The 26,286-nt window shown below is 44.2% G+C and overlaps 1 protein-coding gene across 7 annotated transcripts in view; it reads right to left on the bottom strand.

The window, feature by feature from the left end:
- The window catches only part of ARHGAP6 (Rho GTPase activating protein 6), a 246,277-nt gene that overhangs the window by 34,398 nt on the left and 185,593 nt on the right, over nucleotides 1–26,286 (bottom strand). For all 7 annotated transcript variants that reach the window (XM_025857723.2, XM_073902102.1, XM_073902099.1 and 4 more), the window contains exons 3-8: nucleotides 23,098–23,169; nucleotides 15,766–16,022; nucleotides 13,461–13,656; nucleotides 8,502–8,557; nucleotides 5,729–5,879; nucleotides 4,533–4,681 (exon numbers count right to left, since the gene is read on the bottom strand). In XM_025857723.2, coding sequence (XP_025713508.1) covers nucleotides 4,533–4,681; nucleotides 5,729–5,879; nucleotides 8,502–8,557; nucleotides 13,461–13,656; nucleotides 15,766–16,022; nucleotides 23,098–23,169 — 881 coding nt within the window. The remainder of the gene's footprint in view (nucleotides 1–4,532; nucleotides 4,682–5,728; nucleotides 5,880–8,501; nucleotides 8,558–13,460; nucleotides 13,657–15,765; nucleotides 16,023–23,097; nucleotides 23,170–26,286) is intronic.

Below are 26,286 nucleotides of genomic sequence, written 5' to 3'. Positions count from 1 at the left end.
TTTTTTTTAACAAAACAGGGAAGTGATGCCCAGAGCCTGGAGCCAGGAGCGGGGTGGAGCCGAGAAGCCCGCCTGCATCTTCCTCATGACCCTACACCTCCCACTGGTCACAGCACGGGGCAATGGGAAAGCTAAACTTTAAAGCAGGGCCGGGATCGGGGTGAGGAGAGCGAGGCACGGGTCCTGCTCCAGTTCCAAAGCCAACCCCCCCCACACACACTTCCTGGAGGTATGTACCTCCTCAGAGATCAGTAATCCCGGCTTTATACTGGTGGCTCGTAATGTCTTTTTTTTTAAATTTTTTAAAATTTTATTATGTTACGTTAGTCACCATACAATACGTCATTAGTTTTTGATGTAGTGATCCACGATTCATTGTTTTCATATAACACCCAGTGCTCCATCTTTTCTGCCTCGTAGACTCTCTGAAGAACTGAAGGCCGGCTACGGACTCTCTCACCAAGCAAGTGCATATGCACACCACATTTTCCATGCAATACCCGAGCGTTCTTGGACAACCTGAAAAACCATGGCTCAAGAGGTTTCAATTATGCTCCTGCAATATTCTTTCTAGAAGAAAGGACATCGTTCTTCCCTTTGGGAATTTCTCTTTTTCCCAAGGAGCAAAGCAAATAAAATGGAATAAAATAAAGCAAACACAGATAGCTAAACACCGTACTTTAATAAAATATCATTATTTTTTTCCCCAGAAAAGCACTGATTGACCAGCCAACACATTTTCTCATGCCCTTCTTTTCAAAATCGTTACAATCCTATTAGTTAATGATGCAGTAAACTGTAAGGGCCAATTAGAAAGGAAATACTACGCTCATTTCATAGAGGAGGAAGCTCAGACCTCCCCCCTCTGCCAACTCTGTTCTCTTCCCTCTTCCTCTATTTTATAGAAACAAGGTCATGCAGCAAGGTGCTGGCGGAGCGTGTGCAAGCCTCCAAGCTCCTTGATGCTCTGGCTCCATTTCCTCACGTTCCGAACCTTAACAACCACCCAGCAGAGACAGGACACATCTAACCCCGACCAACAAACAGGCGAGAGGAAAAGTTGAAAGCTGCCCAGTCTCTGGAGCACATCTGACAGCTGGATTTTGGCCTCACGACAGTGCACCCATCCTGTATCCTCTACGTGCTCGTGCCAAACCACCGCCAACAAAATATTCGGCAAACACCCTCTCGCTCCTCTCCCCCCACTCTGAACTTCGACCAGAGGGGCTTTCAGCTAACCCCCATCCCCGCACATAGCTTATGTGTTCCGTTCACTCAAGCCCTACACATCTGCTCGTGTGCGCTTTAAATTCAGTCTTCTCCGTGAAGCCACTCCTAACTTTTCTGGCCCGTGTTCACCACCTTTTCCCCGAAGCTCTGGGGTGACTCTGCACTGCCTCCCCGAAGTCTACACTTGCCTCGTGTCCTCGCCTCCTCCACCTCCTAGAGGCCACAGCCCCCCGGGAACAGTCATTAGACCACTTCTGAACACCACTCAGATAGGAGCTCAGGATGTCCGTGATTCAAATGCCAAGGCCACTGTTCCATGGAGACTTTGACAATGTGAACTGCTGTTCTGCACATTGCTATTCATACAGAAGCTTCCCAACTCTCTCCCTCCCTGCCTCTAACCAGTCTACAACGTGGGTGACACTGCCTTAGTGGAATTCTTCCAAACATTCAGAGCTTAAAAGAGTGCAGCACCTACCCGCTTACACAGGCATTCAGCACTCCGTGAACACAGCCTATTTCCCCTCGCACCTCCTCGGGGCCTTCCCACTCCATAGCCTTCGCTCCAACCTCAGACGGCGGCGTGGGCGACCCGTCTGCCCGTGCCGTCTAACCATTTCACAGAAGCAACCCTCTCCCCTCTCCCTGCTGCTGCTTTAACGTTTGGTCACTAGTCCTTCATTTTGACTCAGGGTTTAGGTCGGGAGTGTCTAGAAACCCTCGCAAACTCTTGCTTCCCTGTACAACTTTGCCGTCCCCAGGATATTTTCATGTTCCTTAGCGTAAACTAGTCTTCTCAACCACCGTGCAGTGCCAGGTGAAGAATCTGTATCCCCAAAGTTCAGATAAGGAAACGCAGGTTTAGGAAGGTGAATAGAGTTCTCCAAGAACACATGGTCAATTAGTTATAAAGCCATCGAGTGCTCTCAACCAGGGGTGACTCTGCCCCGCCTCCCACCCCTCACAGGGTACTCGGTAATGTCCAGAGATGCTTTTGGTTGTCACAACCGGGGCGCGGTGGGGGGTTGCTACCGACATCAAGTGTTTAGTAAAGGCCCGGGATGCTGCTAAAGCATCCCAGAATGCACAGGGCAACCCCTACAATTACCTGGTCCCAAATATCAATGATATGGAGGCTGGAAAACCCTCAACTAGACTCCCCCATGGGGTTTTTTTCCTAATTCCTAGTTTAGATTTCTGCTCTCAGTAAGCTAGGCCGGTTTGGATTTGAGCCACAGCTGCGACTTTACTGGTCACTGGATGGCCCCGACCGAGGAGCCCCTCCCTCAACATATTCTCCTGCCGTCTTCTGGGATATTGTCCTGCTCACTCTGCAAATCTACAGTGCCTGTGGGGTCCATCGCACCTCCCCCAGAGTTGTGAAATGCACAAATGTGCAACTTGCACAACTGTATGTGGAGCTCCCTGTGGGACACTGGGTGAGTTACTTAACCCCTCCAGGCCTCAGTTTCCACCTCTGAAACATGGGAGCAGCGATAGGTGCCTTGTGCAGTGGAGGACTGACTAATGTGTAAAGCCTCTGGCATGCAGCCAGCACGAGGTCGGAGAGAGACAGGTGACAGCAAGCGTGTCAGCAGGCCAAGCGGCGTTTGCACCCATCCAGGAATATTGTCTTCGTCTCGGCATAGGTGATGGAGTCTCGTTCAGCATCTGGACTGAAAGAGTGTCTGAAAACGATTCTTAAAGAAGCAAGAGTGGCTCAGTTGGACATCCTGCTTTCCTCGATGCCTTCTCAGTCCCCTAAGAGCCGACTGCCTGCTCACATCTTACTTCAGAAGCAGCTGAAAAGCAGTTGGCATGCCTAGGAACCCAGTCAGGGCTCTGCCTCTACCCAGTGATTAGGCAGATGATTCTACAGCTTGTGTTGTATCTGTAGCTGATAAAGGATGACACCCAGACGGGGAATACAACTACTTAACAATTATGAGAATTACAGCATATCCCTGGGAGAGCTGTGTCTGCTAAAATAAGGTGTCAGGGCCATATTATGAAGCCTGAAGCCAGCGAGGTTTCACTAATTATAAGTACGATAGAGAGACATGGCTAACTCAGGAAAGTTCCATTCTCACACCAATAGCGAGGATGACGATGAGAAATGCAGAACTGCCTTTCTGGATTCAAGTGGAAAAACAAAAAAAGAAACACATGACCAGGAGTTTTAGGAAAGAAACTTGATAAATACAGAACTGAATCCACCATAGGGCTGAGCTCTGCTTAACAAGGATTCAAAAGAAAAGTTTCTGTGGTGAAATAAGTTTGGAATGCCTTTGGCCTCTTTGTGTTTGACTTATAATGAGTGTTAGCCCAGGAAAGTGTCTGAGATCACCTGGGGAATCCAAGGTCAAGGAGAATGCATCTGCTTTCTGACTGCATCGTATCAAAAAGGGAAACAGAGCTCTTGTTAAGGAGAAGATTAAATAGGTTGCTTGTTAATTGGTCACCTAAAATTGAGGTCAGCATCTCCTTTGTCCAAGGGTGAAACCGAAAACCACCTTGAAGCATATGGGTGTGACCAAAGAGAACTGGAGCCCAGGACCTCAGATGGCCAGGGGGTGGGGTCACCCTAGGGCCCGAGTGGGGACCAAGTTCAACGAGAACATCCCAGGAGGGCCCATGGGACTGTGCAGAAGCTGTCCAGTAGCTGACACCCTGTGGCATCCAGATGCATGGCGATAGCAGATCAGACCTAGTTCCTTCTGGTTCCTTCTCCACCTGGTTTGGAAGCGGGACTGACTCTCCATGGCTTTAAGCCAGTCGATTTTGGGGGAGGGGTTTAAGGGGAGAAAGGACCTCTCAAAAGGAAGAGACTGGACTTCTAGCTGTAGGGCAGATGGGAGCTTGAGGGACAAACAGGAAGCATAACGAGGTGACATCACATTTGGGCTCCAAGTTAAGGAAGCAAATCAAATTAATGACAAGGACAGCAATCTCCCCCACCCCATTACTCCATTTTTTCATGATTGTACACCCCTCTGGAGCTCATTGCTCGTCTTCTGCACACAAATGGAAATTCAAGGTGTTGCGTAAAGCATCATCAGGGAAAATGACAGCCTTGTTTAGAAGCATTCTGGAAACACAGGACGTTAATGGCCTATGTGCTCTTAGGAACTGTCCCTCCCGAGAAAGGCCTGCACTAATTCTCTTTTGACATCAATAGCTGGGTCAGGAAAGGGCAGGTGTCATTTCCTCCACGTGAAACAGCTCATCAAATTGATGGCCCACTCTTCTACAACCGGGAAAAAGGAGTCACAGCATCTAGGGCCGCGGGGGGCGCATCATACCTCTTGCCCATCCTTGCTGACGTTGTCACTGGCATGCCTGGCCACCACGGAGAGGAACTGGAGGAGGCGGTGGAGGGTGTCGCAGTTGCAGGGGGGTAGAAGGTAGATGAGGAGCTGCAAGGTGCCCAGTTGCTCCTCGGGTTCCAGCACTAAGCAAGGCAAAAGGAGGCGTTCCGAAGTAAGTTAACGAGGGGACTCCCACCGTCCAGGTTCCTAGAATAGGCCCCTCTCCACCCCTTTCAGAAAGGGATTAGCCAGGCCAGTCACATTCCACTCCAACCATTCTCCCCTTGGCTTAGCAACTTAGCGCAAGGTTCTGTGACGGACGTAAAGATAAAAGTCGCCCTGGGGAAATGAAACATCTAGAGCAAGCACGATCATCCCGGGTAGAAAGGTAGCTTAATTTCCCTTACTTGTTTCTCCCTCCCTTCCCTGGCATTACTCAACATTTACTTTGGGGATTGCGGTCTTTCATTTTCCGTAAATATTTACTAACAATGACTAGGAGTTGGTGAACATTCTGAAAGTTGAGTTTATAGCAGATTTGAGGCCCTTTTCTGTTGAGCAATCCACAAGGAATTGACTTTTTGTTGGCAATAACCGAAGACACGGCACAATGACAGTGTCTTCACTCTCTTCCGTGATCCTGTTTTAACTGCGGAACTGGAGGAAGAAAAATATGGAGGCCGTCACAGCTCTGGCCTGTTGCTCCTCCCCTCGTCCTCCTTTTCTCCTCCACGCCATCTGGGTCCACAGCCCTGGAGCAGCCATACTGCAGGCCCTGCCACTGGGCTACGTCATCCTGCTTTCCCTGGAATGTTGCCTGCCCCCTTTTCTCACTCTGGGCTCCTGTGGCTCCCTCCTTCCTCGTACCAGAAGCGCAAACTCGTTTTGAGGCACAGACTCAATGTGAACTCTTGCTGTTCCTCCAAAGCATCAATTTATGGCACTTTCTTCTGGGCTGGGGTCATCCGAAAGCATCCCAAATTCTTCTTTGTTTTATGGCAACTTTCTCCTTGCTAATTCTCCCCAGGGTAAATCTCAGAAAATTCCCCAAATACCCCACTCATTAGAGACTGATAAATAAGAACAACAACAAAAAAGTTATTGGGAAACACATGCACAAGGTTTGTCGAGTGAGTCGGACATCCCAGTAAATCCCTGGACGCGTTCCTGCAAATGGCCGTGTTACGCACAGAGAGTATTGATGAAGGCTGTGTACAGCTCCCTGGTGAGAAGGGGGTCCGGCATGTCCCTGAGGAACTCCTTCAGCAAGGCAGCAACATCATGAACGCTGTGCTCTTCCTCCAGAGAGACATCGACCCCACGGTCAAATTCCTCACGTAACTGGAAAAATAATGGTTCAAGTGGAAGTCTTATGACAGCATACCTCAACGTTCAAGGCCCAGCAAACCAAGTGTGGGGACATGCAGTATCTGGTCTTAAGCTTATACAGACACCGGAAAGGAGAAGAAAACAACATTTTGCCGTGATCTACAGAGTCTATGCAAAACCCAGCCACGAATATATATATTATACGTATATGTATATTAATATATATTTATATATATATATACACATTATTAAATAAACGTATCTGTAGGTTTACTGTTAATGATGCAAGCAGAAGGGCTGGAGAATGACATCCAGAAGATTGGGAGGAAGAGCTGAGGGGTTAGGTCAAGGGTAAATGTGGGAGGGAGGAATTCATCTATCATCCAGCAGTTTTGCATGTCAGTGATCCTACCAGGTTGGAATTTTGACATTTTACAGAAATACTCAACAAGAAAGCAAGGTTTTTTGCGGCACATGATGAAATTAAAAACCCTGATAAGCCATTTGTGACTAAGGCTCGAAAGATGACAATTACTAAATAAAAGCTGTTTCAGATTTGTCAAAGTAGCCTTAGTAACAATTCCCCAAAGGATCCCCTGACTTAATCGTTATCCTGGGTTTGTCAGCATTTATGACAACACGAAAACACAATAGCAAGACGAAGGGAGTCATAACTCTACACTCGACTTCCATGACCGACAGCTCAACTTCTTTGTATTGTTTTCTAGTGTAGAAATAATTCCGTGAGTTCCTGAATCTCCTCTATGCAATAAGCTTCTGTAAGAGTTTTATCGGTTCAATTACTCATTCACCCATTCATTCAACTTCCTGCGTACCGGGCCTTGGTACAGGGTCTCAAAGTACACTAGGGAACGAAGAGGCAACGTCCCTATCCTCCCCCAGCTCTCAGGCTGGTGAGCAACTGGTAATCCCACAGACGATTGATTAGCTGTTAATATTGTGGCAACTGTTCTGAATAAAAAGTGTAGGGTGCTAAGAAGTGATGTTCAAGATAAAATGGTAAGTTAGGGCATATTTCACACTAGGAATCGAAGTCTCAATAACCACAAATCACATTTTGATTGGAAAATCCTTAAATAAATCTCTATGCAAAGGTTTTTTTCCCTTTGGTGGATCCAGATATAACTGAGGGATAATTTCTGCCACTAGCCACCTCTCCACCTGATGAGAATGCCCATCACTGTCCCGAACTGCTCACTGATTCCAGGCAACTGTCATCAGTGTATAATAGACAGCCAGAACGGAAGTCTCCCACTTGGCACCACTCCTTCCTCTGATCATTCAAACACGCCACGTTTCTCTCCCGAGCACACACATGAGCAGAAAGAATGGACCGTGGAAAGAGGCTTAATCTCAGCTGTGGGATCTTGAGTTTAACATTGATCTTGAACTGAACCGGGAGTAAAATAAACTGTGTGATCTTTAATTAAGTTTCTTAATTTCTCTTAATTTCTCCAAGCCTCAAAAGAAGTGGGTGAAGGGGCTCCTCTCACAGCTGGTGGGTGGAATCAATAAGGTAGTGTTTTGAAAATATTCTGCTGCTCTGCTCAGGCGGGAGGGCCCCAAAATGTTATCATGCTATCTTCCTTCTTGCTAGCCCTGTGGCCAAATGTTAAATGTCCCGTAGTCTCTTAGGTGACTATTGAAAATAAAGGCAATCCACCAAATAAACAGAAAAAGGACTCCTTTGGGAAGCCCCTTTTATCTTGACAAAAAATAAGTATCAGGAGGCATTTATTTCAGTTAGTTTCAATACTATGAACAAATATTTCTTCAGCTTCATCAACTAAAAATTATTTTCATTTGGCTTCATTTTTGAGTTGCTGAGTTTCTTACTTCTTTCTGTTGGGACCAACAGAGGAAACATCACTTTTTTTTTAAATTAACATATAATGTATTATTTGTTTCAGGGGTACAGGTCTGTGATTCATCAGTCTTGAAACATCATGTTTTAATTTTCTTTTAGCCAACAAACGAATTCTTTTTTCAAAGGGAGGTTTGCCTTTTGTGAAGCCCTCATAAACACAAATACCTGCCCGCTCACAGGAACCTATTCCCGAAGGTCTAGCATCAAACTTCTGTTGTGAGAATGTTACACAGTGCTGAAGGAAACCAAGGGGCAAGGTCCCCATGTGAATAATGAGTTGGGGGGGGGCAGCAGTTTCACGGAAACGTAGTAAGAATGATTTCTTTTTGAGAAAGTAAAACTGTAAACATAGCACCTTATATGAAGGGAACGTTAATGGCATCATTTATATTGCATTTTAGTAAAAACAAGTGTTAGACAATGGTCTTCTATTTATTATCCCTTCCTGATTAGGTGCTCTCTGAATCTCCTGCTTTTAAAGTTTCAATAAGAGGTTTATAAATTAGTTTTGTTTGGCTGGACATGCCAAACATTTTGATTCCAAGGGTTTGATCCTAACTCCATCACAACCTTTCTGAGCTTCTCAGTTGTTGCCTTTGACCTCTTGTGAATCAATTACACTGTAATTGGTGGGAGGATACAGAAGAGCTATTCCGGAATGAATGTGCAGAAGCTGCAACTTTGCCTGAGGTAATTCAAGTGAAAGTGAAGTGAAATGTACAATACAGTCTTCACTTTTAACTTACTTGTCTCACTCTCTTTTTTGAGCTTCCAACTCGGAATATCCCCACTGTCTGGAGGCCTGCAAAGAAGCAAACAAAATCAACAGTCCAGTTTCATGGCTCGAAACTGGAGGAAATCACCACGGACATAGAATGCCAGCAACATGCAGAACGGAGACAGCACAACAGTGTGCATGAATGCTTGCTTAGTTATCCCACATTACATTTTGCAGGTGCCTGAAGCTTAGGCCTATAAGCACCAGGGGCATGTCACATTAAACGTTTCTGATGAAAAACTTTTCATGTGATATTATGTATTCCACATCTTCTCCACATGAAAAAAGTAACATTTTCTTCATCATTCAGAATAATTATTTAAACATGCATTTTTTAAAAGATTTTATTTATTTATCTGACAGAGAGAGACACAGCGAGAGAGGGAACACAAGCAGGGGGAGTGGGAGAGGGAGAAGCAGGCTTCCCGCCGAGCAGGGAGCCCGAGGCGGGGCTCGATCCCAGGACCCTGGGACCACGACCTGAGCCGAAGGCAGACGCTTAATGACTGAGCCACCCAGGCGCCCTTTAACATGTATTTTATAGGAATTCTTAGCTCTTCATCGATGTTAAAAATAGATATTTATTGTTTCACTGATTATAATAAAAAAGTAGTTATTAAAGAAAATCTATAAAATGCAGAAAAATGTAAAAGATAATATACTTTTTAAAATACATGATGTAGAAATAGCCACTCTTAATATTTTGTTTTATTTCTATCCAGTGTTTTCTCGGTGTATGTATGTGCGTATTTTTCTTTTTACATAGTTGAGCCAGAGTTTTCTTTGATTCAGGTTTGATTTGGGGGGGGGCAAGAATACTTCCTAAGAAGTATTATGTATTTCCTTCAGGGGGCACAGAATGTCTGAATGACTCTCCTTTTCCTATGCAAGACATTAATCATCGCCACTGATGATCATCATCTACATTTATTTTTTCATTGGTGGCTCATTTTCTCTTCATTTGGGATAATCGGTTATGAGGGCGATGCTGATTTGGAGCCACTAATGGACATTTTGCAGCCACGTGAAGAGAGATGGCCTGAGAGTAAAGCCAGCAAACAGACTCATGTTCTCCGAGCATCATTTGAATCCTGGATCCAGCTGTGCCTGAATTTACATACAATACTGAGACTTCCAGTATGTAAATAGGATTTTTTTTTGGGGGGGGTGCTTTGCTTAATCTAATTTTATCTGGGTTCCTCTCTCGTGCCACTGAAAGAGTTCGGACTAGTACAGCATATAATCACATTGGAAAGAATTACAATCTTTATAACATTATTTCTTTTCATCCAGAACCAACGTAAACATCTTAATTTGTTTAAATCATGTTTTAGATCTCTTGGTAGAACTTTGCAGTTTTCTTTATAGAAGTTTCCTGCTTCTTCTTACAGATATTCTCGGTATGTTTTTGATATTAATATGAATGAATTATTTTACTGTTAGAGTATATAACTGATTATTGCTCTTATATAGGAAGTAGGTATCTTTTTGTATATTGATTTTATGGTCTTGCCACCTTATGTATCAAGTATAATCCCTTTTTGGTTCATTTTCCAGGGCTTTTCAGTTAGAAAAGATAGCATCTATAATTACAAACTCATTTATAAATATAAGTCCATAAATCTCATTTATCAGTTCTCTATCTTATAAATGGTATCCTGAACTTCCAGAATAATTTGAGAGAATCATGATGAGAGGCTAATTATTGCTGATTTGCATAATCACATGTTGGTGCTTGCCCTTGGGTAGGATTTTGTTCTGCATCTATTTTCTGTAAACTTCTGTACCTTCCTGTTGCTGCTCTCAGTTTGTCTTCCTCACAAGTGAGGCCAACCCCTAGCCTAATCTATTGCTTCTACCTCCCTGGGAGCTTGTGAACAGGGTAATCGAGCTCTTTAGAATCATTCCAGAATTATACTTTTTCACCTGCAAAAGGAGCATAATGAGTATCTGCCTGAATAGTTATGCAATGATTCAATTAATTAAGGCACATAGAGTTCTTCGAATCATATCTGGCATCTACTATATAGAGAGAAACAGACCCTGATTGAACTGAATGAGTCTCCTTTGCACAACAGAGAAGACTGTAATATAATAGCAGGTGTTGGCAATTTTAATTTTGGCTGCATTTATTTTCTTAGTTTCTGATGGCTTTTGAAGAGTTGAATTTTCTACATAAATGAAATATCATAAGGGCATTTCCTACACAGGCGGGACTATTCATTCACCTGAATCCCTCCAGACTCTTCAGAAGTGCCCATTTCAATGACATTATCTCCTCGATTAGAGTACTTTCTCACTCGGCAAAGATGACTATAATTGAAAAACTAACGAGTTAGTAATCAAGTGCTATAGTTCCTATGTATCTCAGTTGGTTAGAATCTGTTTTAAGTTTTTAAAATATGTGTTTGTTTGCTTGTTTGTTTCTAGGTAGAGCAACGGACAGCCTTCAGAAGGCCAATGCCATTCTCACATAAGAGAGAGAGATGGTGATTTTTCTCAAAGAGAAGATACAGTCCACGCATTTAGTAACCTTGACTTAAGACAGTCACTGATAGAACCAGGCGTCCACCCAAAAAGGCACTGACCTGGCAAAGGAACGTGACTTTGCTCTGGCCTGTCCCAGAAATCGACGCGATCACCTTTCTCTCCTTTTCACCAGAAACTAGAATGGAAACATGACCCCAGAGCACCTGGATCTCAGGCTTAGGGAATTCAAGGAAAGAGGGCAGGCAGAATAAGCAGGACGCCCCACCTTACAATCAGCCCAAATCCCAGAAATGCAATAGGGCTTGAGTCTCCACTATATTGTCTGGTTTTGTTGTTGTTGTTGGTGGTGGTGGTGGTGGTGGTGGTGGTGGTGGCGGTGGTGGTGGTGTTTTTTTAAATTTGCGCTTCTGGGAAATTGAGGATGCTTAAGGAATTTTGAGCTAATAGTACAGAAAGCATCTGGGTGAAATGTAAGTGGGGAAGGGTGCTATATACAGAGTCAAGATAACTGTTCAAGACCAATTGTGGAGGGAATGAAAAGATCTCTGACAAATGTTTATAAGGCTAAAGTGACTCAAACTCTTTCCTACCCATTTGCCAAACAGGCAAATAAAGTCTTATGAAAGAATTGTTTTTGAGGCTTGCTCTTTTTTCATTGGTTTCAAGTGACCAAGATTAATATCCGTTTGCATTTGAATATGTCTTGTATTTCTCTGGAGCTAAACACCATGGAAACTGGGAGCAGAATCAGGTCCTTGAAAAGATAATCTTCTTTCTTTTAGGCCCTACACTGCATGTTAACCACTCCAAAAAAGAAAGAACTGTCCAGTTTTTTAGTAAGCTTCAAGGAAATACTATTTTACAAATTATAATTCATGAAAATTCATTTTCAAAAAGAAAAGAGAAAGACATACCAAGTTTTTTCTTTCACATAAGCAGTTACTCAGCCTGGCACTGGATTTTTGAAGGATTGGAGTAGAATTTTCTCACTTAGGACTCTTTAAACTGCTTACAGTTCACTCTCTACATTCTTTATAGGGAAAAACTATAATTATAAAAGTATGGGTCTCTTTTTCTACCTCACAGTGAAATTTAGGCTGAATTTACATATTTGCAGTACTGAACACTTTTGGTGCTAAGCTATTTTAAAAAATAATTCCGTGCAAGTAATATTTATTGAACACCTACATTGTATTAATCATGATACTAAGTGTTGGGAATTCGAAATGACTAAGGCATTTTCCTTGACGCCCAGTGTGCTCTCCCAGGAGAAGAGACAGATAGATACACACATCCACACAGGTACATATAAAACTTTTGTATGGAGGGGTGCCTGGGTGCCTCAGGCGGCTGAGCATCCGACTCTTGGTTTTGGCTCAGGTTGTGATCTCAGGGTCGTGAGATCGAGCCCCGTGTCAGGCTCCAGGCTCAGTGGGGAGTCTGCTTGGGTTTCCCTCCCTCTCCCTCTCCCCCTCCCCCCAGTCGTGCTCTCTCTCTCAAGTAAATAAATCTTAAAAAAAATTTTGTATAGACAAATAAACCTTCAATACATATTAACTTCGTTAAGTCATCCATATGTTATCTAGTGATTAAGATACTTAGATATCTCCGTAATTATTTTTTACAAAGTCCCATTTATACTGAAAAAATTAGATGAGAATATTAGCAGTAGTTATGTCTCCGTGATAGCCTCAGAATTTTCTTTGCTTTTCTCTTTCTTTCTTTATTACAATGAGTGTATTATTTTATAGTAAAAAAGCAATTAACTTTTCTCGTGTCCATAAGATGCATGCTAACAGTATAGGAAACACATTCAGGTTATGGAAATGGCAGTTTGATGAGCCAAAAGTCTACATTTCAGGAAAATTTTTAAAGAAGTGTATTTTTAAGTCAGCATATTAATTGGAATAGAGTTGCTAAAGGGTCATTATGAAGAAGTTTGAAGTGGACACCTTTCCATAAAAATGCAAACAGCAATATAGAAAAGCTGTTGTCAAAAGCCATGTATTTTCTATTCACTTAAGGAATGGTTTGCAAATCTTTTTTTTTTTTTTTAGAAGCTGGACTCTTATTTTTTAAAGGAAGCCTTGCTAGTAATGTTGATGCATAAAAAAGATAAAAGTGGCTGGGCTCTGTTTGAGGGGAGGCTTGGGGACAGACCCAGCCCAACAGATCTCGGCCTCCAGGCTCACATCTGAGGACCCTTTGGGTGCTGGGCAGCCTGAACACCATCGAGTTGATTTTTGTCCCCCACAATCTTGTTTAGCCCAGTACTCTCTAAAGCACACACTCAGATCTATAAACTTTCTTCGCAAAGGAAATTTAAGCCCAGAGTCTGAGCAAACGAACAAAGCATTGAACTTGGGTACTTAAATCCATGAAGCTTGAATAAATGAGAGTCTCTCATACTTGATCACTGCCAGACAAGTCTGCTTACCATGTTTTTCTAGATGCTGACAGCAGCTGTCCACCAGCCTGGGGACCTGTCTGTAAATGGGATTCAGGCTGAGTTTCTTATCTCTGGCTTTTTCTTTTTTACTCTGAGCCTCAGCAGGCAAGGAGAGTTGTAATGCTTCTAGCAGTCGAGACTGATTGTCATCAAGATCTGTGATAGAATCCACTGACATCGCGCCCTGCAAATCATACACAGACGTGAACATAGAGCGTGGGTGGAGAAAACAAGAGCAAGTTCCCTCACACGCTAGCCAATAATGCTTTTGCCCAGGACTGTGTGTCACCCTTGAAATAACGCCGCTTCATTCAATCACGCTGTTCATACACTAAAAGGAAAACGGCCAACGCCCCTTGAAAAAGTGAGGAAATACCACAACAAGCTAAGGGAGTGGCAGTTACAATTCCCACAAACAACATTCGCCAATGGAAGACGAGAGAGGGAGGACATCGGGTTGTAATATTTTGCCCCAACCACTTCATTTGTTGAAACAAGAAAAAAAATGACATACATGATCGACGAATGAGGTAAAGTCAGAGAAGCCTCGCAAATAAAAACCAAGCATCTCGACTATGACTCTAGGAAGCAGATTTTTAACATTGGATTCCATGGAATGGTCTTAGTTGGGTTTCCCCCAGAACTGGCACAAAGAACTTTATCAGGAACGTGGTCCCGGGAAACAGCTGTAGGGGGTGGGGGAACGAGACAGGGGAGGGAGGGCAGCAGATGAAGAGCATCACCCAGCCTATGACAAGTCCGTGGGCAGCTGGTGCCCAAGCACCCTGGGGACCTCTGGGAGACAGTGTGGGTCAAGCACCTCAGAGCTAACTGGGCTGGGGAGCAAGTGTGCTGGGCTATTTACACCGCAAGCCTCAAGAGTCATTGATTAAGGGCAACTTCTGGTAGGGGCCGGGAGGTGACATTCAATGTTTCGGCACTTGCAGCCTATCACCTGCATGGGTGGGTGCCTCTGGCCATCAGAGAAAGCCCTTGGCGGGGGTGAGGTGCTGGCAGGTGGAAGGAGGGCTCTGGCATGCTGGGACTGGGAAAGGCCGAGTGGAGGGGAGCAGGGCACCAGCCGTGTCTACACGGCCAAGGCTCCCCCCCGCCCCACGATGAAGCGGAGAGGAAGGGGCTCGCTGCTGGTATCCTGGCAAGGGCCTGGCCAGAAGAGAGGGCATCTGGGAGGCCTGCTGCCTGGGCCCCAGATTCCCAGAGATCTCATATGAGGAGTTTGGGTGTTACGGCCTTAGGACACGCAGTCTGAGAGGTGACGATGAGACTGCAGGAACAGTTCCATCACGTACATTTAAATATCCTGGAAAGTCATCATTTCTCCACTTTTAAACATAGCCAAAGCCTTGAAAAACAGCGGTGGCTCAGGTGCCCCTTTATCTTGGCGAGGTCTCGAATGTGGATTTTAAGTGGGAAGTGTTTGGGTTTTTTTGGGGGGGGGTTCACTAGGGCAGTAGTGAGTGGCTGGAGGTGGCAAAGATTTGGGGGTCTCCAGGCAAGAGGAAAAGGAGAGAAGATCTCCCAGCGACCTAGGAAATTTTTAGAGATGCTTGTCAACTGACTCAGCCGATCACCAACCAGCTTGCCTGAGAACTCAGCTTTCCTGGATTGAAACAGGGAATCTGAAACAAGAAATAACACAGTGCCTAGAACATAGCGCTCACTTAAGACCTGGTACTGTGTTGTTTGAGCATTGATTTGAAAGAGGACATATGTGCCCTTCCCCTCTCTCTCTCTCTCTATATATATATATATATGATATATGATATGATATATCAGATATATGATATATGATATACAATACATATGTAGGTTTCTTGTGAAAAAAAGTTCCATTGATAAAAAAAAAAAAAAACAACTCATCGCTTACGAGGACCGGCAGCCAGGTGGCTGGGGGGCCAGGCGTGGTTCTTGGACTAGAGATGAAGAGAGGAACAAAACCACCTGGCCCCGCCCTCCAGCCTCACAGTCTCGAGGGCAAGTCTGGTGGTACGACAGAAGATGAAGCTAGAGCACGGTCAACAGTGATGCTGTAGAATGTTCAGGACATCACGGGGCACACACATGGGGAACCAAGGGAGGCACCCAGCAGCTCTGAGAGCGGCCGGGAAAAGGCTTTGAGGCTGTGTCACGTGCCCCATGGTCCCCGAATGGGGTCATTGACAGGTCCCTGGACTCCATTTCTAGTTTTCACAAGAGCAGAGGTTCAGAGAATAACCCTGTAATGCTTCGGTTGTTTTAGCGGTGGTGTCAGAGAAAGTACTGGCCAACTCACCCTCCTCCTGGCCCGAGGAGCTGGTTCTGGGGTGTTCGGGGACGTTGACTCATTTGGTGTTTCCGAGGTGGAGCTGAGAGATGAGTTACTGCTTGAGAGTTCTTTGTTTTGTCTTTTACTTCCAAACGGGAGGAGGGAAGCCACAAAATCAGATGCATCCTTCTGCTCGTCCCTCTGCGAGTCCTGCTTGAGTTTATAGGCCCGGTCATTTGCAATGACTTGGGATAAGGGCATTCCAAATGCCTGGGGGATGAATTCTGGAATCAAAAAACAAACACTCACTTTCAGACATGACTGGGCCAGTGAAGGCTCTCACTCACGCGTCAGACCCAAGGGCAGACGTAGTCCAATGACCGTTTCCTGAAGAACTGATTCTTCAATCAAAATACAGGGATGACTTCTGTATGTATCAGAGTGGCCAAGGTTTCTATTTCTATCAAGTAGGCCAGTATGTATAAAGAACGTGGGTTTTTAGAAATCTAGGCCTCTCGTTTTTTCCCCACATATCTCAAGTATGTTTTAAAGGAAATCACTTTATGGAGAAATGTGACATTTTTGATAGACTGTACACAATGCTTCATCCTCACGAGGACACAATTTTATAAACTGTTGGTCTTTGGGTATGTGTCTCAAGAGCCCCCAGAACTTACAAGGCGTGAGAAGGCTACGTGCATCCGTTTATTCCACAGGGACTCACTGAACAGCTACCACGATGGGAGTACAAAGCTTACAAGAGGTGTAGTGCTCGCTCTTGAAGGGTCCAGAGTAAGGGGCGGGTGGGGGAGTGGGAGTCAGATATGGAAATAATTACACAGGTGGCTGTCAGGCGCCACAGTGGAGAGATGCATGGAGCAAAGACCTAAGTTCAGTTAAGTGGATCCACTTTGGGGTTCCCAGTAAAACAGCCACTAGGTGAGTGAGGACCCGAGAGGCAGGGGAGCAGCTCGGGGGGAGTCCGCTTTTTCCCTCCATGTTCCTTGTCCCCCACAGGCTGCCTCCAGTTGCTGGGCTAGGGATGTTGCTCTCATGATCTATATACTCAAGCCATTCTGCCGGCCCATGTAGAAGTAGACTCTCACCACTAAATAACCAGTGAGGGCCCAAGATACAATGTGTTAAATCCTCTAGTAAGGACAATTTGGGGGGAAGGAGCACAATGCAGAAATCTACCTCCTTATTTGGAGATGGACACACAGTTGCTTTCTGAATCGCTGATCCATATGTATACACCTACATTGTAAGCACACGGATCCTTAGGGCCAGGCATCTTTTGGGCACTATTTTAGATTTATGCTGAAAAGCATTCATAATTAGATTAAATGCATTATTTCTTTTAGACCCAAAATTACATCTCCTAGCAGCAGAATATGGGAGTCTAGCCTCTCCCTTGTTTTTATAACCCCTATGAATAAAACCAAAATGATCAAGGGAAAACAATTCTGAGGGCTGTTTGTTCTTTGAAAGAAAAGGCTAACTTTAAATCAGGTGGAAAGAGGCTTTAAAAGGCTTTCTTCCTTGATCCATGGCAACATTTTAACATCACTGGGCTGATGGCCAAGTCTACATTAAAAGCAGAAATGGCACTTAAGAAGCCTGCACCTTTGGTTCCATCAAAACATGCAGTCTGTTTTGAAGTGAAAAATCAAAACATCAGCATTTTGGGATTTTCGGAGGATGCTTACCATTCTCGATCGACAAACTAGGTGGCATACGATAAGTAATACAAACAAAACTTTCGGCATGTTTTTGAGTGATCCATGTAGACAGCGTAGCAAGACCCAGTACTCACTACTGATAAAGGGCCATCTCCACTACTAGCACAATTAGAATACCAGACCACGAGCCGTGCACCCCGGGGTGTATGGTGCAAATCAGCACTGTCTTGTCTATGGGAATAATCAAAGAGTCTTGCTTCAGAAAACCCGCGGCGAGCCTAGAAACCTACAGATGCCAAGGCTGGCACAAAAACCATGGCGGTGGGGGGGGGCGGATAACAACAGCAGAAAGGACAGCAATAAACGTATCGAGTGGCACGTGTCTGCTCACTTAGGCACGCTCTCTGCAGGGATTTCGTAGGAGATGGGGACTACTGACTCCTCTCTTAGCCAGTTTTGCCACGTAAGGAAAACCAGTCGGACTCATTTAGAGTTTCTAATATCCCTAGAAAAAAAGAAGAAAACTGGTTTCCTTTGGTATCTGTCATTTGCAGTGTCCCAAAGTCTGCCACTTTCCTTGCAAACTGGAATAACGGAACACAAATTAAACAGATGGGATACATGAAGTCATTCTTCCCGATTTTTCTTTCTCTTTGGTTCTCACTCAAGAGATGACCTGCTAACAGATTTTTATTTTTCCCTAATAGTCTTTCTTTCCTGGTGGAGTTTATTTATTCTTTCAGTGATAGAGTTTTGATGTGGTCTCCTGTTTCTTGTTGCTTTCTCTTGAGAACCTTTACAGGCTTCAGAAAGGAGGCCTCTCTACGCCCTAAACTTGTGTTGCCGTGTCTAGACTCTGGAAAATTCTAGGCAGGATTCCTTGAATATGACTGCTTCTCAAAATGTGGCTATTGTGAAACTGAGAACTCATCACAAGTCTATTTAGCAACACCCTCCTCATGTGTAAATAAAATGTTGGGCACACATGCTTCTCTGTGGATTCAAAGCTCTTCTCTTGGGGAAAAAACCCTGGAGACTCTGTGTTGATAGTGGCTAATAGAGTTGATAATAGGGTTTTTAAAACCAGATGGACATTTCCCAAGACTCAGTGTTCTGGGGCCAGGCACGGTGTGTATCATGTTCTAATCTACAGTACGTGTTCACCAAGGAGACTGCTTCCCCTGCTGCGCTCATGAGTAGCAACTGTGTGCTCTCCCAGCCCATGAACTGTGGGGCCGGGAGGTGGCATGCCATCCTCTGGCTCCTTACAGCCGCTTCCAGATCTGCACCTTCCCACTGTGTGGCAGAAACCCGCTATCACAAGGTTCCTCTTGTCTCCTGCCCATTGCTCTCTTCTCTTGGCACTGACTGACCCGTGGTCAGACTCCCAAGCTACCGTCACACTTGGCGGCTCGGATGTCTACCTAAAGGCCCACCTAATTCTCCATCCTCCCATCTCCTTGACCATCTCCTCTCCCCTTACCTTTTTCCTGCACGCCACCTTTTCCACTCACTCCCTTGGTCCCATTCTGGCCCTTGTCCTCCCCAAAAGGGATTCCACCTCGAGAATCAGGCTTCCTCCCTCCACTCCTGTCTTATTCCCCCTCCCAAGTTCATGTTCCACACTGCAGTGTGGCGATCTGTTGAAACACACCATTAAGATGCGCCCTCCTTAATGCACCTTGATGGTGTTCAATGTTCTCAGCATGTAGACCAAACACCATGCGGGGCGCACACAGCCCCGTGTGAGGTGGCCCCTTCCTATTCTCTCCTGGGGTCATGCTCCCCCAGCTTCTCTCGTTTCCAGTAACAGCACTCAAAGACAGCATTCGATACATTCTCCTTGAGAATTTCTACATAGTGATAGCTGATACTTGATTTTTTTACTGCTATTTATTATGATGCAAAATAAAGTTGTATCCGCTATTCCTATCGAGTGCGACGTCATACCTGGCGTGTAGTAACATACTCAGACACTGAGGAACAATAAGACATGGCATGATACTATTTCAGCCTAAAGAACAGTGCCAGACCCGAATTATCCCCAGATTTCATGTAAACAAATACACGGCATAGTCTGAAATACCCTGTGAAGCGGGGACCTAGCTCCCAGACGTATGCCACAGTAAAACCTATGCCCCCTGCGCTCTGACTAGGAACCACATGAACTGGAACAAAGTAGCTATTTTAAAATCTTTTCCCCACAAGTGATTTCTTTTTGACCCACGAAAGAAATTTGCTGAAGTTCTGAAAGTTTAAAAACTGTTTATTTGGTTGCCAAGTCATTTAACTAAGAGAAATTAAGGACTCGGAACTCTTCTGGTTGAAAATATGTTTTCCCACCCAGCATCCATCTTGAATTCGTTTCCATATGGAATTCAAGAGTTGTACGGGCACTGGCTGAAGTGGCAAGAGGGACACAGGAGTGTCACATGATCTGCCGTGTTTGATGTCAAGGCAATTAAATAAAATACAGGACATGATTCACTCTGAATGAATCAATTAATCCAGCAGCCTATCAAACACTTAATGAATCACTCTTTATTGGGAGAGCAATTGGATTCTAAAAAGCTGCTCCTATTTATTTTTAGATGACCTAACCCAAGAGGTCACTGAGAGCTTCCTGTTTTCCTTCTTTTACTTTTGGACTCCAGTGATTATCATTTTCCACATGTGCAGCTGTTAGGAACCCCAATGTTAATATTCAAGTGGAAGAAAATAATGTGAACCATTACGACTCTGCAAGACCCGCACGCTGGCCCCTCCTGCCCTGCTTGCCAGGGCAGCCACGTAATGGATGTGTGCACATAGACAGGACTTCCTGTTCAGAAGATATTCCAGGTAATTAAGCTTCACTTAAGCCCAGGACATTGTCTTTTTAAAGATCAGAGCTACTTTAAAAGAGGAATAAGAAAAATCCTCTTTTGCCATGAAGCCTGATATTTTTCTCTAATTTGGTTGGAGGGGCCATGTGTCTTTTCTTTGGACCACCAGAACCTGCCTTCCTTTTTCCCGGCCAGCAACCTGTACAGCCTTATAGAACACTGCCAAGTTCTCCCTGAGCTTATTTAAGATGTAAATACGCTATGGTCCGAAAAATGTACCATAGCCCAGGACACATTGGTCAATGACATCCCCCGGCCCTTCCTTTTCTGCTCATTCACATCCTTGCTTCCTGCTGTTCTGTAACCTGAGCAAGCACACATGCATCTCTCTCTGCTGAGGGAACTCAATCATCTCCCGCAAAAATGCTCATTCCGTTTAGTCTAGCCTGAACGGGCAATTCTGAAGAATCGCTGCAAGTCTCCATTATAAGGATTCAGTCCTTGGATCAGTATCATCATCCTAGAGTAAACCAACTTTAAAGATACACATTACTAATGCCAGCCTGAATGTCCCCTTTAATACTCTCGATAAACACTAAGAATTTCTCTAATCTAGTGAGGTAAAGGTGATGGATGGCAGGAATAGAATGAGTAAGACTCTAGTTTAAAAAAGCTACCCTGCTGGGCACCTGGGTGGCTCAGTCGGTGAGGCGACTGCCTTCGGCTCGGGTCGTGATCCCAGAGTCCCGGGATCGAGCCCCGCATCGGGCTCCCTGCTTGGCGGGAAGCCTGCTTCTTCCTCTCCCACTCCCCCCTCTCATGTACTCTCTCTATCTCATTCTCTCTCTCAAATAAATAAATAAAATATTAAAAAAAAAGCTACCCTGGTTACTAATATTCACTTAAAAAGAAGGGTAAGAACATACGGACCGATTAAATAGAATACAATTTATCAGACAGTGATAGGTAGCTGGACAAAAGTTATACCCCTGAAACAAATAATACATTATTTGTTAATAAAAATTTTTTTTAAAAATTAAAAAAAAAAAAAAAAAAAAAGACTTAATGCCCCTTGCCTTGATTATTCCAGCAGCGGATTCGGCTGTGATAGGATGTGCCCTGCTGGTGAGGACACTGGCTAATATGGACCGAGTTCTCATCTCAGAAGCTGCACATCAGTACTTTAGAAAATTACTCATGTCCAGTACCCCCTATAGACCAGTGGCATCACACTTTCGAGGTTGGGGGGTCTGGGCACTGGGAATTTTAAAGGCTCCACAACTTACTCGACTGTGCAGTGAGAGGCAGGGATCATTCACATTTTCAACTCCCTTTCTCCAGTCTGAGGTAAACATTTGAAATGTCTGGAGATATTCTGGTTGGGGGCGGTGCTACTGGGCCAGAGATGCCACTGAACATCTCACACGATGAACAGGATAGCCTCCATAACAAAGAATTATCCAGTCTGAGGGCATTTGGGTGGCTCAGTCGGTTAAGTGGCCGACTCTTGATTTCGGCTCAGGTCATGATCTCGGGGTCCTGGGATGGAGCCCCACATGGGGCTCTGTGCTCAGTGGGGAGTCTGCTTGAGGATTTTCTCTCCCTCTCCCTCTGCCCCCTTCCCACTCATTCTCTCTCTCTGTGTGTCTCTCAAATGAATACATAAATCTTTTTTTTTTTTTTTTTAAAGAATTATCCAGGGGCGCCTGGGTGGCTCAGTCATTAAACGTCTGCCTTCGGCTCCGGTCATGATCCCAGGGTCCTGGGATCGAGCCCCGCATCGGGCTCCCTGCTCGGCGGGAAGCCTGCTTCTCCCTCTCCCACTCCCCCTGCTTGTGTTCCCTCTCTCGCTGTGTCTGTCAAATAAATAAATAAAATATTTTTAAAAAATAGAATTCTTTTATCTCCTTTTAGTCCCCAAATACCATGACACTTTAGGCACAGTTCACAACACGGGTGTAGGGTCTGGGATCAATGGTGTGGACTAGGTCTGGTCCAGTACTGACCACAGTGCATTTATTTTTATACCTTCCGTTTTATTGCCTTCCATTATTTTTCAAGCAGGAATTCAATCATTATAGAAAAGAACTCCAAGGTGAGACATATGGCTCTCCTCACTCAACATTCACTCATTATGTCACATAAAATGGAAATACATTCATACAACCACACCACTCAGCAGTCATCTCATACGGGACCATGCACACAAGCCACAGAGAGGTGCCCATTATGCAGGCTCAATGAGTATTAGTTAAAAATGACCACAAATACCTCTGAAAGAGTGGCTAATGTGTCAGTTCCCTAAATAGACATAGACGGGGACACAAAACAGTACGGAGAGAGTCAACAATTCCCAAAACATACAGGGCAAAAAATAAGCATGCTGTGATCTGACATAAAAATGCTGGGAATGGCCCATCTCCAGTAGCCCATGAGGATGAGACTGTTTCTTTCCAGTAGCCATGGCAGGCGAATCCAAACTTTTTCTCATTCAACTAGCCCTGCCTAATGATCTGGACTTGCCAGACAGCTGGTTAGCGTTAGAGATGCTGTCCATGGCTACTCAATCCAGGTTCTTCTTATGTGTTGCTGATTGGCCAGCATCATAATTGGAACCATAAACTTGGCCAAAGTCACACTTTGCTCAAAACAGTTGAATTCATCAATTCAATACAGGGCCATTCAAACACAAAAGAGTAGACCAAAACAGGCTTTAATGACATTCCATCGTAGAAATCCAGTTTGCATAATAGAGATGAACCGCATAAATCTATGCAATTCAAAAACCCCACCAAATTCAACCATTATGCTCCATGGAAGATGCATCCGCTCTAGTTCATTCTGTCCCTTACCTCTGTCTTTGTTTTTCTCCTTTCCTAGTGAATCCAGTTTCTTTCGCAAAGATTTCTTTCTCTTCTGTCCATCTGTAAATATTAAAAGAACGAAAAGTTGTAAACACAAGCATACATGTGATATCTTATACCATCAATAGCTACATTTGAGCAAAAGCATGACTTCTCACTTACTTCACTCATAATTTGGCATTTTAGGTAGAATCAAGGCTCTGAAGACACACGGAAATCCCTGACCTGGACGGTACATGCAATGAGAACCTCGATGTATGCTCTTAAATTTTGTTTCAATCATGAAAAGTACAGGAAACTTACCTCCTTCAGAATTAATTTAGTGTTGACACTATAGATATGTTTGCTGTTGCTATTACATGAGTCTCTTCCTATTTTTCATGTTTATGCAAACCAATGTCATATTGAATCAAATCTCCACGAGAGGAGAGTCAACAGTACATATGGTTTTGACATTTATAAGCTGGTAGAGTGTAACTGGATAAGGAAATGAATTTGGGGGTCTAGAAAAGTCAGATCTAATTATTGCTGCACCATTTACTAACTGTGTGACTTGGGATAAGTCTCAGTGTCCTCATCTATAAAATGGGAATCTCATGGGGTTGTTGGGAGATTTAATGAGACGGTGCACACCAAGTGCCTCATGGGGCCCCTGACACATGTGCATAAATTCAGATCTACTTTCTCTCAGGAGGTCTCACAGTATCGCACAGTGTGGCTGTACCATAATTTCATTAACCATTCCTCCACCAATGGGCATTTGGGACATTTCTAAGTTTTCACTATCATAAATAAGGCATACACCCTTTCGGCATCTTGTGCTTGCAACAAATGTACTTAGCACGTCTGGCTACCCCTCCAAATAATAAAGATACCACTCATATCAGTAGGTAGCTGCAATCAAATTCCTGGGATGTCATCAGAAAATGTTGCCAGTCATCATGGCAAGAATGCATTTCACGATTATGCAACCGTCAACTTAACGTGTGGGAGGCGCGAATCGGGAATCCGCACGGTGATCAAGTAGGGCAAATGCAGCCCGTGCCGCAAGGAAAGTTAGGTTTAAAAGGGGGATTAAGAATTATTATTTTTTTTTTTAAAGGATACACTCAAAAGTGTAGTCCAGAAAGAGACTCAGCCCAATAAAATTTAAAAGCCAGACTCTGATATCAGGAAAAGACAGCATGCACATTCTTAACCAGAAATGAGCATTCTCCTGGGATCCGCCCGGGGCTGCAGATGTTCCCAACTCCTTCTCTCTGGATTTTTGGAGGCAAAAGACATCACAGTATAGTCAACAGACACATTCAATCCCCCCCTCTTTCAAAAAGCAAAGAAATATTGCAAGAATGATTCTCCTCCCACAAAATGGACATAGTGCATAAGAGTCTGCACCCTTGCAGTCGTGAGATATGTGTAGGGGGACATTAAGTAAATCACTTGTAATGCGGCGAAGAGCCAGCCATGTCTGTCATTAGGGGTATGTTCTTATCGCCAGTGTCTAGAAGATGAGTAATTATATGGCCTACCATAACTTACTATAAAATGTACGACAATAAACATACTAACAACACAAGACTCAAATCCATTCTCCAAATAGACAGGCCTTTTACTTTTTAACACTTTGTTCGTCACTTCACACCACCAAATGTATTTGACTGTAACAAGGGTATATTTCTTTAACAGCATTCTATCATTCCTTCATTTTAACCGTTGACCCAGAAGAATAACTAAACTATATAGTAAAGCTTAAGAGACTTAAGTTTTAAGTTTTCATAACCAATGGGCAGATCCTAAAATTCAAGCAAGTTGTCAAAGAACCAGAACACAGATAGGATAGGGGACATTTTATTTAAAGACAGAAGGATTTTTTTAAACTTCTTTTTAAGTGGAAGATGTAGCAATATATAAAGATGTGTATAACTACAAATGTACAGTTAAAGGAATAATAGGAGGCCATCTCCCACATCACCAACAGCCAAGTTCAGAGGTAGACTACTGGTCATGCCCAAGCCCCCTGTGTGTCTTCCTCCCTCTCCCCCCAGGTAATCACTGGTCTGAGTTTTGCAATAATCGACCATCCGCTTTTCTTTGTAGTTTTACTGTCTACATTTGTAAAGAATACAGTTTGTTTTTCCCATAGATGGAATCACACTGTAGGTATTCTCGCCTGCCTCATTTATGCCACTCATCAACACTTTGGAAATTCATCTTGTTGAGGCAGGTAGCTGTAGGTCACTCGTTCTGATGACTATACATTGCTTTCTGGTACGAATATACCATGGTTCATTGGAAATTTGAGTTGTTTCTAGCTTGAGACTATCAGGACCAATGTTTTTGAAAAATGTTGCTCATGTCTTGCTACATACGTGTCCAAGACCCTCTCTCAGATCATGGTTCTTGGAATGTGGCTCTGGGACCACTGGCACTGGTACTGCCTGGGAACTCGTTAGAGCTGCAAATTCTACGGTCCCTCCCCAAAACTACTGATTCAGGAACTCTGGGGTGGGGCCCAGCAATGTGTGCTTTCACCAATCCTCCAGGGGACTCTGGTTCCCACTGAAATCGAAGAACCACTGTTCTAGGGTAGATATGTACAAGCTGCATTGTCAGGCCAGCATGTATGCAATCTTAGGCTCTACTAGGTAACACTGAACATTTTCCAAGTAGTTTCACTCATTTGTATTCCCACCAATGAGAGTTTACATAGTCCCACAAGGATAATATGTACTTCAAACTCCAAGATTCCAAACAATATCTTTGTGATCTTTGTGTTAAAAAATACTTAGCTATTTACAACAAATACAAACATTGTCTTTTTCACTTCATGAGACAGTCCTCACACTCAACCCAGGCCAGCATGGATACCTAACCCCGGTCCACTGCACACCTGGCAAGTTCTGGAGTTTGCACCTCCATCCTGGCCTCAGAGGAAGGTTCTAGCTTGTTTCCAATCTTCAGAAAATTCTTGCTGAAAGAAGTTTGAAGGAATGCCTTTTGGCACCACCTCCCTTACTTTTCCCAACCACAGCTGCCTCACTATTGACTTGGACCAGAAACACAACTCTCAGAGAACACAAACCGAAGGAATTCATAGGCAGTGAGGGGAGCTCAGTTAAAAAGCGAGGAGCAAATGCTATAAAAGAGGCACTTGGTGGTGGAATGGGAAGTGGCCCT

The sequence above is a fragment of the Callorhinus ursinus genome, unplaced genomic scaffold, assembly GCF_003265705.2.
Source record: "Callorhinus ursinus isolate GAN/ISIS: 27379988/994484 unplaced genomic scaffold, GSC_fseal_2.0 scaffold16, whole genome shotgun sequence".
Lineage (NCBI taxonomy): Eukaryota > Metazoa > Chordata > Mammalia > Carnivora > Otariidae > Callorhinus > Callorhinus ursinus.
Note: the sequence above shows the minus strand (reverse complement) of the source record. Positions and strands in the feature narration are given on the sequence as shown.